Consider the following 12,169-nt stretch of genomic DNA (forward strand, 5'->3'; position numbering starts at 1 on the left):
CAAGCTGTGGATGAAACTCTTGTAGGTGGATAGGAGTTGAAATGTGCCAAGGAAAGAGTTTGTACGACGGAGGATGCAAGTCGGCGGCTGGCTTTGGAGGCCAACTTTGAAATGTGCTTTGCCCGAGAAAGATCACGGTGGATAGTGAGATCCAGGAGTTTGAATGACTGAAGTTCCTCGAGAGGATTGCTAAGAAAGGAGAAAGGAGGGTTTCCCAGACGGTTCTTTCTGAGAGACACAATAAGAGTGTGAGATTTGTCAGGATTGAAAGACGTATTCCAAGTGTTTGACCATTTTGTGATTTTGTCAAGGTCTGGAGAGAGGGAAGAGGCTGCTGCCTGCCGATCTGAGGGATGAGAGATGGAACGGAGGAGACTGGTGTCATCAGCAAACAGATAAAGATGATTTTCCAGAGAGTCGGAGAGATCATTTATGAAGATTAGAAAAAGCCTGTCTGAAGGATGAGAGATGTCACGGCAAAAGGTTGAAAATATTGAGTTAAATGATGGTTTCCTTCCACGAACACAGCCCCTTGTGAAAGTTTTTCATTAATTATTATTATTCTTGTGAACGCAATCCTGCCATTGACGTTGAGAGGCAAAGACATTCACCCACTAGACTTCATCTTTAGATACATCAGTTAAGTGATATGGAACATCATGAAACATACTGTAATTAGTAAGAACTTTATTAATCTGAGCAAATTTCCCAGTTTCATGTCCCAGTAATTCTCTTGCAATTTCATCTCTCTCCCGGTATATGAGAAAGTAACTGTGAATGGAAATGGAATTGGCAAAGGAAAGCATCATTGCAAGAAAACGTGTTAAGTGCCATGATGGACCACAAAGTTCTGCCAAGAGCATCAGCAGTGTTAATAAGCACAACATCGAAAGGTGTAAAGTCTTTATTATGGTCAGCAGGTATGAGGTTATTGTTTTTTAGTATGTATTGTCGAGGATCATGGATGACCTACAACACGGAATGGAAAGGGGCATAGCAACAAAAAGACTAGTAGGACGAAGTGGGACACACAAACAGCAGGGTTAAGGGACAAAATAGAGGTATCTGGAGGGATAAGAAACGTGGCGAAGGATGAGGGCAAGGGGGGGACACAGGGATGAACAAGATGGATATAGAGGCATACTATCAATCAAAGAATGATCTCTCCGATCCGAATGATCTCTCTGACTCTCTTGAAAATCCTCTCTATCTCTTTGCTGATGACTCCACTCTCTGCCGCTCCATTCCTCATCCCTCAGATCGGCAGTCTGCAGCCTCCTCACTCTCTGCAGACCTGGACAAAATCACTGACTGGGCAAACAAGTGGAACATGTCTTTCAATCCTGACAAATCTCACACTCTTACGATGTCTCTCTGAAAAGACCGACTGGACAACCCTCCCATCTATTTTCTGAATAATCCTCTCCAAGAAGTTCTGTCACTCAAGCTTTTGGGTCTCACTATCTGCCATGATCTTTCCTGGGAAAACCACATTTCCATGCTGGCCTCCAAAGCCAGTCGCCGACTAGGCATCCTCCGTCGTGCGAAGTCCTTCCTTGGCACACCTGAGCTCCTCACCACATACAAGGCTTTCATCCGCAGCTCAATAGAGTACTGCTCTCCCCTCTGGGCTGGTGCTCCTGCCTCACACCTAGCTCGTCTTCACGCTGTTGAAGCCAAAGCGTTCAGAATCATTGGAATCTCCTGCGATGACGCTATCTCCGAGGGCCTTTCACTTAATCACCGCAGGCAGGTTGGTGGTCTTTCCGTCTTCTACCGACTCCCCTCCGGCTTTGCTCCCCCAGCTCTCTCTGGGCTCTGTCCCTCAAATATTCCTGCAGGTTGCACAAGATCTGCCTGCAACCCTCTTATGGTTAAACTGCCAAAATCAAGACTCTCTGCTCACCTTCACTCCTTCATTCCTCTTTTCTCCCACCTCTGGAACAAACTCCCCCACTCCCTTCAATCCCACTCCTCCCTCCAGGTCTTTAAAACAGCTGTTCACCACCATCTCTTATCTTCCCCCATCCAAAACCTTGATCTTTTCTACCCCCGCTAATTTCACCCCAAATCCACTTTTTTTAGGTGACTTTTGACTTCTTTCCTGGAAGTCCTTGGTGTCCTTGCGTTTTATACCTATCCTGCCTCCTCCCAGGCCCTCTCCCTCCAAAAACATCTCCCGATGTCCCTGCTCTCAAATGTTGTGTTTGTGTGCTTCCTCCCCTTCTCTCCCCATCTTGTCGACCGCTCCCCTTTTTATATACTTTGTTTGCTTGCTTGTTTGATTTGTTTGTTTGATAAATGTTAGCTCTTTCACGAGCCTCGACTCTGTACACAAAAAAAAAGAAAAAAAAAAGAGATAAACAGGATTTTCCAGATAATCAGAAAGGCCTTTGATGAAGGTGAGAAACTCGACTAGGTCCAAGACACTGTGGGACACTCCAGCCTTGACAGGGAGAGGTGATGAGAGGATCCCGTTGAGAGCTACATGTTGGCTAAGACAGTATAGAGGAAGTCAATAATCCATGTGTGAAGTGGCCTCAGATGCCAAAGGGCATAGGTAGAGTTTGGAGAGCAAGGTGGGTGCCAAACTGTATCGAATATTTGGGATATGTCTTGAGAGACAGTGCAGATATCATGCCTGAGATTGAGGGCCATCAATCATTGTTGGGAGAGCAGAAGATGTCATGTCCAGGGTTGAGTGACTTGGTCTGAAACCAAATTGGTGATCTGACATGAGACCATTGGAGAAAAGGAATGATTTGATGTCAACTGAATTCCATGACTTTGCTGATGATTGGAAGCAAGCAAACATGTCTGTAGTTAAGAGGATCACGTTTTGCACTTTGTTTATGTAATACAGTGATGTTGGCTGACTTTGAAGCAAATGGAATATAACCTTGGGAACTGATAATGTGAACAGAGCAGAAAGAGGATGAGCAAGAGCAGCAGAGCAGGTGTTTAGGACACGAGCTGATGCCACCTAGGCCATTTGCAGAATGAGAGCCAAGGTTTGCTAGCAACTTCTCCACCTTCTCAGGTGCAAAAGACACAGAGTCCAGGAACAGTTGGGTGCAGATGGGAAGGAGAGAGAGACAGAGACAGAGACAGAGACAGACAGAGAGAGAGAGAGAGAGAGAGAGAGAGAGAGAGAGAGAGAGAGAGAGAAAGAGGAGTGACAGACATACCAATGTGCCTCCACGTATTAGAGGAGGGAGTAAAGTTTGAAAGTTCAATTTTGAGGTTGGAGAGATCTTGTTTTCTGGTTCTCCTGAGATTAGACATACACTTGTTGCAGGCTTTGTGGAATGATCTGAGATTGGCTTTGGTTGGATTTGCCTTCCCGGAAGAGAGGACCATTATTTTGAAGACCATTTGCCTTCCAGAAGTTGTTTCATGGCAACTGCCTCACCGCTGGATTTAGTGTACCATGGGTGGGATGATGTATATAATAATGCTCTTAAGGTTGAACATTATATTCTAAATAGTTAATATTCCCAAATACAGGTAGGGTAGGTGGGGGTAATATGGACCCCCTAAGCCAAAGTCCCGATAGAGGCTATACAAATAGACAAGGAAAATTTCCAAATAATGGTTTATTTAGAAAACCAGACAGACTACATCCCCGTGCAGTTTGGGTTGAATAAAATCAAAGACATATGATTGAGGGGACAAATAAAAATATGCCATCAGTGTCCATATTCCAAACAACGTGGGGAATATGGACCCCCCCCCCCCACCCCCCTATGGGGTAATATGGACCTCGGGTCCATATTACCTCAATGTGGTAAGTCCAGTTTCTTTTCGACAAATGTTCCCTGGGACAAATGTTACTTTCCGATTTTTCAGTGAACAATAACCTTAGCGACACTCGTCACAGACGAAAGCACCCCTACCCTCATAGTCGTGGGCCCATTGCTTGCATTCACTGCATTGGATCCATCTGAAAGCCAAATCACAACACATCTTCTTCGTCTTGTCAGACCACAAAAACACCTTGGACCTCGTTGTGAAGTATCGGCTGTTTGTCAACAGCCGATATCATACACCTTCACATACACAGAAAAACACAGCCTTTACTCGCCTCTACCTGCCCCTACCGTGACCAATTCCAAATTTTATTCAAAAGAATTAGGCATAACATTAAAGGTCAGATTTGTTTATAGTGGACTTACGTTGAAATTGTGTTGATAACGCTTTTTCGGGGCGAGTTAAATGTCCGACAGTGCATAGTCACTGTCACATTTTTATACAGAATCAAGTGTTGGAGAGATCCTGGTGTTGGGCTAGCGGTTAGGGTGCCGGCTTAGGATCCTAGGATCCGGGGATCGAATCCCGGTCGATCGCTGAATTAACGCCAGGGGGGTTGACTCAGCCTGTCATCCTTCCGAGGTCGGCTAATTGAGTACCAGTTCACTAGTAATTCCCTGTTTGTCGTTGAAGGCGGCAAAAAGGGCTGGCGTCAGGAAGGGCATCCGGCCGTAAAACATTGCTTCAAAAAGGGGACCGAAAAACAACAACAACCACGGTTCCCGAAAAAGGCCAACCCCCGCTTTGCGGGGAAAAATGGCCTCTAAAGGTGGTTATTTTATATTATTTAAGTGTACATGTTATCAGCTGTTAACAAACAGCCGATACTTGACGGCTACTTGGCCCATGCCTAGTTTTGCTTTGTCACATATTTCGGTGCAGAAAGATTTATTTGATTCAAATTTTGACAGTGAACATGCTGTTTTGTGGACTTATTCTATTAGCTTCCTGTGTGGGGAATATGGACATCGACCGCGGGGAATATGGACATCGACCACGGGGAATATGGGCATGGGTCCATATTAGACACTACCAAAGGGTCCATATTCCCCACACCATGCCTCTCGATCATGTCAGCATGCCCAGTACATATGGGCTGGGATGGAGTTTTCTACACACAGTGGTGCTGTAGACAGCTCTCATGTGTACTCAGCCAGGGACACCACTCATCAAACAAGCTAGTGAGTACATGTACATACACAGTACTGCATGCTTAAGAATTGTAAAATTTGAGATGAAAACTTTTGGAAGTTTGCCACTTACCGTCATTAAAGAGTTTGAATCAACTGCAGTTGGTCACTTGCTGGTCGGCCATACTTGTTTATCCCGTGATATGGAGACGAGGCTTTATGCAGTGCATCATGGGAAATTCAGTGGGGTCCATATTCCCCCGGGGTCCATATTACCCCCACCCACTATATCAATATTCCCTGGAGTAAGATACTTGTGATGAAGATTATCCCAGTTTATGGTATGTTTCACCAGTCTTTGCAGGTATATTGATTGTCACAAAGAAATTCCGAAACTGTGTTAATTTAGCAAAGACCATTCAAATGTAGTTCTATTGATGGTTTATCAATCTATCGATACAAGGGTTTATTTGAGAAACCGTAACCTATCAATAACATATAATAGTTTGGTGGTGGCCTGTATGGTGTTCTCATCAGAGTACTGCGTTCATACAAGGAGTACAAAGAAACTAACACAGTGACCGCCTCCTGTGTCAGTACCTGTGTACAATACCTTAACTTAATCTAACAATCTACCTTTTTCTACGTGCTAACCCTAAAATCATTACCTTGGTCTAAGGTAACCTCCACATCTTTACGCCGATATACTTTATTTGCTGTGCAGGGAATTTCGCAAGAACTATGGCTTACGATGACCTATTCTTTTCAAGAATCAACATAGGATCTTAACATAACATAAATGTGGGTGGGACAGCCCGCTTTACATTTCTATCTGATGAACAGCATGCCAGGAGCTGCAGCGCCCCTTTCGGGCACTACAGAACTGGAGTTGTAGCATTTGACTCCATGGGGGAGCAAATCAATGTTATCCAATCATCCCAAAGGCCAGACAAGCCAAGTTTAAAATGCGACCAAAGGACAAGCCTTAAATAGAGATCTCGCAAGCATCTAAATACTGACTGGATTTAGCTCACTCAAGACGTGTCATAGGCAGAGCTAACGGCCTCTTAAACTCATAACGATAGTATCCAAGGTTCAAATTCCATGTAATAACTGTGTTGATATTCACTAACTATGTTAGGCCAAGGACTTACTGGTCGATGTTCTTCCATATTGCAAGCTCTGGGTGACAACTGCATTGTGTATTCCTCACCTGTTCAATTTCACTCGATTGTTAAATTAGCGGGTTCTCCGGTGGGAAGGCCGACGCTGCACATTCCTTAAGCTTTTATTTTGAGCACGACATCAAGCAATTGCTCCAAAAAAAGAAAGACTTGGCTGCGATCTGACATCCACTACACTGTTCTGATAAAAGTACTATCCTCTGCGCATCCCTCACACCTGTTTCACACACCTCACACTTGTTTCATGCCCATGACTGCAACATCATCCCACTTTTGCAAGTAGTTAAAAAAAATCAATTTAGACGAATTATATAGTATATTTGTATTACAATTTTCAACCCTTTCAGGTACAATGAAGATCATAGAGTCTTAAAACCATTTTACCGAGAAAGGCTGTCGGATGTTTTCCCACTTTTTGCAAGGTTGTTGCAACTGGCTCGGGTCTCAGGCAGTCGCCCAAGCTCCAGGAATGCATTGTAGGCCGCTGTAGCGATGATGGCGACCCCGTCCTGAGCCCGCAGGGAAAAGCTGTAGTCCCACGAGTCGAACGCTACAGAGATGAGTCCCACTGGGAATTTTGGCAGAGCTGGATGATGCGGTCCAGAGAGCATCCCAGGAGCGATCCACACTACACCAGAACCAGTGAGCCCAACCTGCTCGGCAGTTCTGAATATCATTGGAGCTTCGTCCATGAGGCAGTACAGCACGATAACCATCGCATGCACTTTCTTGAGTTGAGTCTCCACGTTTAAATCATTCCTGTTGCCTTTTAAATCAACTGTCACTACTGATGCTAGCTCCCAGCTCAGGATACTGGACTTGATAATATCCAGCAGCCCACCGACAAATTCCCCATAGGACGGGCGATGGCTGGTCACCACTGAGAAACGGTACCAATCATATTCCTCAAGGGTGTTCATAACCACCAGAGAAAGATGATGGAGTGACGCACCAAACTGCAGAAAATTTGATCCACGTTCCTGGACAGAACATCAGAATGATAGTTAACGTCATAAAACAATATTGATCAACAAAGCCTCAAGGTCCTAGTTTGACGTCTAAGTCAGTGAAGCAATCACTATAGTTCCTAATTGTATTGCCAACACCTTCATGTATCTTCAATTGGGAATGCCTGCAAAAAGGTCTCCTTACAGTACTTGAAGGCAACATATCATGGAATGGAGATGCCATCACAATACAATAGCTTCAAACTTTCCCAAAACATGCATGCGTCCTCAAGAACTTGCAGAAAAATCAGGAAAACGCAATTTTTGTTTAGAATGCATTGGCAAAACCATGCATCCTCAAGACCTTGCAGAAAAAAATCAGGAAAAAGCCATTCTTGTTTAGAATGCTACGGCCAGACCTTGCATCCTCAATAACTTGCAGCAAAATCAGGAAAAAGCCATTTTTGTTTAGAATGCTTTGGCCAAACCATGCATCCTCAATAACTTGCAGCAAAACCAGGAAAAATCCATTTTTGTTTAGAATGCTACGGCCAGACCTTGCATCCTCAAGAACTTTCAGAAAAATCAGGAAAAAGCCATTTTTGTTTAGAATGCTTTGGCCAAACCATGCATCCTCAATAACTTGCAGCAAAATCAGGAAAAAGCCATTTTTGTTTAGAATGCTTTGGCCAAACCATGCATCCTCAATAACTTGCAGCAAAACCAGGAAAAATCCATTTTTGTTTAGAATGCTTTGGCCAAACCATGCATCCTCAAGAACTTTCAGAAAAATCAGGAAAAAGCCATTTTTGTTTAGAATGCTTTGGCCAAACCATGCATCCTCAAGAACTCACAGCAAAATCAGGAAAAAGCCATTTTTGTTTAGAATGCTTTGGCCAAACCATGCATCCTCAATAACTTGCAGCAAAACCAGGAAAAATCCATTTTTGTTTAGAATGCTTTGGCCAAACCATGCAACCTCAAGAACTTGCAGCAAAATCAGGAAAAAGCCATTTTTGTTTAGAATGCTACGGCCAAACCATGTATCCTCATGAACTTGCAGAAAAATCAAGAAAAAGCCATTTTTGTTTAGAATGTTTGGCCAAACCATGCATCCTCAATAACTTGCAGCAAAATCAGGAAAAATCTATTTTTGTTTAGAATACTTTGGCCAAACCATGCATCCTCAAGAACTCACAGCAAAATCAGGAAAAAGCCATTTTTGTTTAGAATGCTTTGGCCAAACCATGTATCCTCATGAACTTGCAGAAAAATCAAGAAAAAGCCATTTTTGTTTAGAATGTTTGGCCAAACCATGCAACCTCAAGAACTTGCAGCAAAATCAGGAAAAAGCCATTTTTGTTTAGAATGCTACGGCCAAACCATGTATCCTCATGAACTTGCAGAAAAATCAAGAAAAAGCCATTTTTGTTTGGAATGCTTTGGCCAAACCATGCATCCTCAATAACTTGCAGAAAAATCAGGAAAAAGCTATTTTTGTTTAGAATACTTTGGCCAAACCATGCATCCTCAAGAACTCACAGCAAAATCAGGAAAAAGCCATTTTTGTTTAGAATGCTTTGGCCAAACCATGCATCCTCAAGAACTTTCAGAAAAATCAGGAAAAAGCCATTTTTGTTTAGAATGCTTTGGCCAAACCATGCATCCTCAAGAACTCACAGCAAAATCAGGAAAAAGCCATTTTTGTTTACAATGCTTTGGCCAAACCATGCATCCTCAATAACTTGCAGCAAAACCAGGAAAAATCCATTTTTGTTTAGAATGCTTTGGCCAAACCATGCATCCTCAAGAACTTGCAGCAAAATCAGGAAAAAGCCATTTTTGTTTAGAATGCTACGGCCAAACCATGTATCCTCATGAACTTGCAGAAAAATCAAGAAAAAGCCATTTTTGTTTAGAATGTTTGGCCAAACCATGCATCCTCAATAACTTGCAGAAAAATCAGGAAAAAGCTATTTTTGTTTAGAATGCTTTGGCCAAACCATGCATCCTCAAGAACTCACAGCAAAATCAGGAAAAAGCCATTTTTGTTTAGAATGCTTTGGCCAAACCATGCATCCTCAATAACTTGCAGCAAAACCAGGAAAAATCCATTTTTGTTTGGAATGCTTTGGCCAAACCATGCATCCTCAAGAACTTGCAGCAAAATCAGGAAAAAGCCATTTTTGTTTAGAATGCTTTAGCCAAACCATGCATCCTCAATAACTTGCAGCAAAACCAGGAAAAAACCATTTTTGTTTAGAATGCTTTGGCCAAACCATGCATCCTCAAGAACTTTCAGAAAAATCAGGAAAACGCCATTTTTGTTTAGAATGCTACGGCCAAACCATGCATCCTCAAGAACTTGCAGCAAAACCAGGAAAAATCCATTTTTGTTTAGAATGCTTTGGCCAAACCATGCATCCTCATGAACTTGCAGAAAAATCAGGAAAAAGCCATTTTTGTTTGGAATGCTTTGGCCAAACCATGCATCCTCATGAACTTGCAGAAAAATCAGGAAAAAGCCATTTTTGTTTAGAATGCTTTGGCCAAACCATGCATCCTCAAGAACTTGCAGAAAAATCAGGAAAAAGCCTTTTTTTTTTAGAATGCTTTGGCCAAACCATGCATCCTCAAGAACTTGCAGAAAAATCAGGAGAAATCCATTTTTGTTTAGAATGCTAAGGCCAAACCATGCATCCTCAATAACTTGCAGAAAAATCAGGAAAAAGCCATTCTTGTTTAGAATGCTACGGCCAAACCATGCATCCTCATGAACTTGCTGAAAAATCAGGAAAAATCCATTTTTATTTAGAATGCTTTGGCCAAACCATGCATCCTCATGAAGTTGCAGAAAAATCAGGAAAAAGCCATTTTTGTTTAGAATGCTAAGGCCAAACCATGCATCCTCATGAACTTGCAGAAAAATCAGAAAAAGCCATTTTTGTTTAGAATGCTACGGCCAAACCATGTATCCTCATGAAGTTGCAGAAAAATCAGGAAAAAGGCATTTTTGTTTAGAATGCTACGGCCAAACCATCTATCCTCATGAAGTTGCAGAAAAATCAGAAAAGGCCATTTTTGTTTAGAATGCTACGGCCAAACCATGCATCCTCAATAACTTGCAGCAAAACCAGGAAAAAGCCTTTTTTGTTTAGAATGCTACGGCCAAACCATGTATCCTCATGAAGTTGCAGAAAAATCAGGAAAAAGGCATTTTTGTTTAGAATGCTAAGGCCAAACCATGCATCCTCATGAACTTGCAGAAAAATCAGGGAAAAGCCATTTTTGTTTAGAATGCTACAGCCAAACCATGCATCCTCATGAACTTGCAGAAAAATCAGAAAAAGCCATTTTTGTTTAGAATGCTACGGCCAAACCATGTATCCTCATGAAGTTGCAGAAAAATCAGGAAAAAGGCATTTTTGTTTAGAATGCTACGGCCAAACCATGTATCCTCATGAAGTTGCAGAAAAATCAGAAAAAGCCATTTTTGTTTAGAATGCTACGGCCAAACCATGCATCCTCAAAAAATTGCAGCAAAATCAGGAAAAAGCCATTTTTGTTTAGAATGCTACGGCCAAACCATGTATCCTCATGAAGTTGCAGAAAAATCAGGAAAAAGGCATTTTTGTTTAGAATGCTAAGGCCAAACCATGCATCCTCATGAACTTGCAGAAAAATCAGGGAAAAGCCATTTTTGTTTAGAATGCTAAGGCCAAATCATGTATCCTCAAGAACTTGCAGAAAAATCAGGAAAAAGCCATTTTTGTTTAGAATGCTACGGCAATGACTACGGCTGAAAATCTCGATCTGCATGCTGGCAGTTACGTTAATTATAGGGCATATGGGCAACTCAGCGGAGAGGATAATGAAGGCTTGACATTTAGTTTCATTTCGATAAGGATGCCAGGTCAACTCTTGAGCTCGTGATGTGTATGCTTGCACCACTGAAATGTATTTTGCACAGAAAGAGTTGCTCAGCCGATGATACACAGAGCTTATCACCCGGCAGGTCCTTTCTAAAGCTCTCATCTTTCCTCGCCTGCAGGGCTTCACGCGGTTCCACATTACAAACGCTCCGTTGGCAATACCTCAGCATTTGTAATGCAGTACACAAGTGTCGCTCTGAGCACACATGCAGCACACTCACTCTGAGCTCTGAGCACACATGCAGCATACCTTATGGTTCATCACGACCGAAGATCCTCCGTAAATACTTATGATGGGCAGCGATGCGTGGGTGGATATCAGGTCCAGTATATGCGCCACCGCCTGCTGACCCGTGTCGTCTCCAAACACCAGGCCGTCCACGTGGGTCCTATTGAGTAGGTCGCAGGTCTGTTTGACGAGGCTCTTGGGGTTCGTGTCGTTAACTACAATTGTTACGATGTCCACGGCAACAGGCAAGCTCTCGAGGGCTTCCTTGCTCGCGATGCTCTTCATGTCGAGGAGGTAAGACGTGCCCCCGAAGACCACGGCTACGTTGACTTTGGGTCGCATCAGCTGCTGCAAACCGTGTGCCGTCGACAACCTCGGCACGAGTAGCAGGATGAGCAGCCGCTGTAGATGCGATGGGGTAAAAGATCCAGCAACGCTGTGTGGACTGCCCATGCTCGAGCTTGCTTGCGTATGACGTCTCAACCTGTTACATAAAAACCCACCGCACAACCATCACTGATGCGCCACCATCTAGATTCCAGACTCTCGAGCTAAAAATCAGATGAACCCCTTTGCCAGTTCAGTGACCAAGCAGCTTGCTAGCGCTTGCCAAGCCAGCCGTTCCTTATCAACGGTTTCGAATGGAGTGCTTAAGCCACTTGATGAGTGCTCTACAAGAAACTAGGTACATGAATAAACCCTTGGCTGGAATGTTTTTTGTACTTTCCCAAAATCCAATCGGCATGAAATCGAGCATCATTGCATTTTCTGCACTTACACTCGTTCATTTGGGGGTTTAACAGTCCGCATTATTATTTGGTTCAACGAAAAATGAATTCAGAAGTTTCACCATCGATTGTGCGTAAAAAAAACAGCAAAACTTTCATGGAGGCTTGCATCCATAAACAATGCAATATATTACAATAGCACAAACACA

At 43.0% G+C, this 12,169-nt stretch overlaps 1 protein-coding gene across 1 annotated transcript in view; it reads right to left on the reverse strand.

The window, feature by feature from the left end:
- LOC137433520 (glutamate receptor ionotropic, NMDA 2B-like) overlaps positions 1 to 11,685 on the reverse strand; it is a 260,022-nt gene extending 248,337 nt beyond the window's left edge. The window contains exons 1-2 of the mRNA XM_068125849.2: positions 11,254 to 11,685; positions 6,509 to 7,104 (exon numbers count right to left, since the gene is read on the reverse strand). Of these exons, the coding sequence (XP_067981950.2) occupies positions 6,509 to 7,104; positions 11,254 to 11,685 (1,028 nt within the window). The remainder of the gene's footprint in view (positions 1 to 6,508; positions 7,105 to 11,253) is intronic.
- Positions 11,686 to 12,169: the final 484 nt, after the last annotated feature.

The sequence above is a fragment of the Myxine glutinosa genome, chromosome 10 (genome assembly GCF_964187855.1).
Source record: "Myxine glutinosa chromosome 10, kmMyxGlut1.1, whole genome shotgun sequence".
Lineage (NCBI taxonomy): Eukaryota > Metazoa > Chordata > Myxini > Myxiniformes > Myxinidae > Myxine > Myxine glutinosa.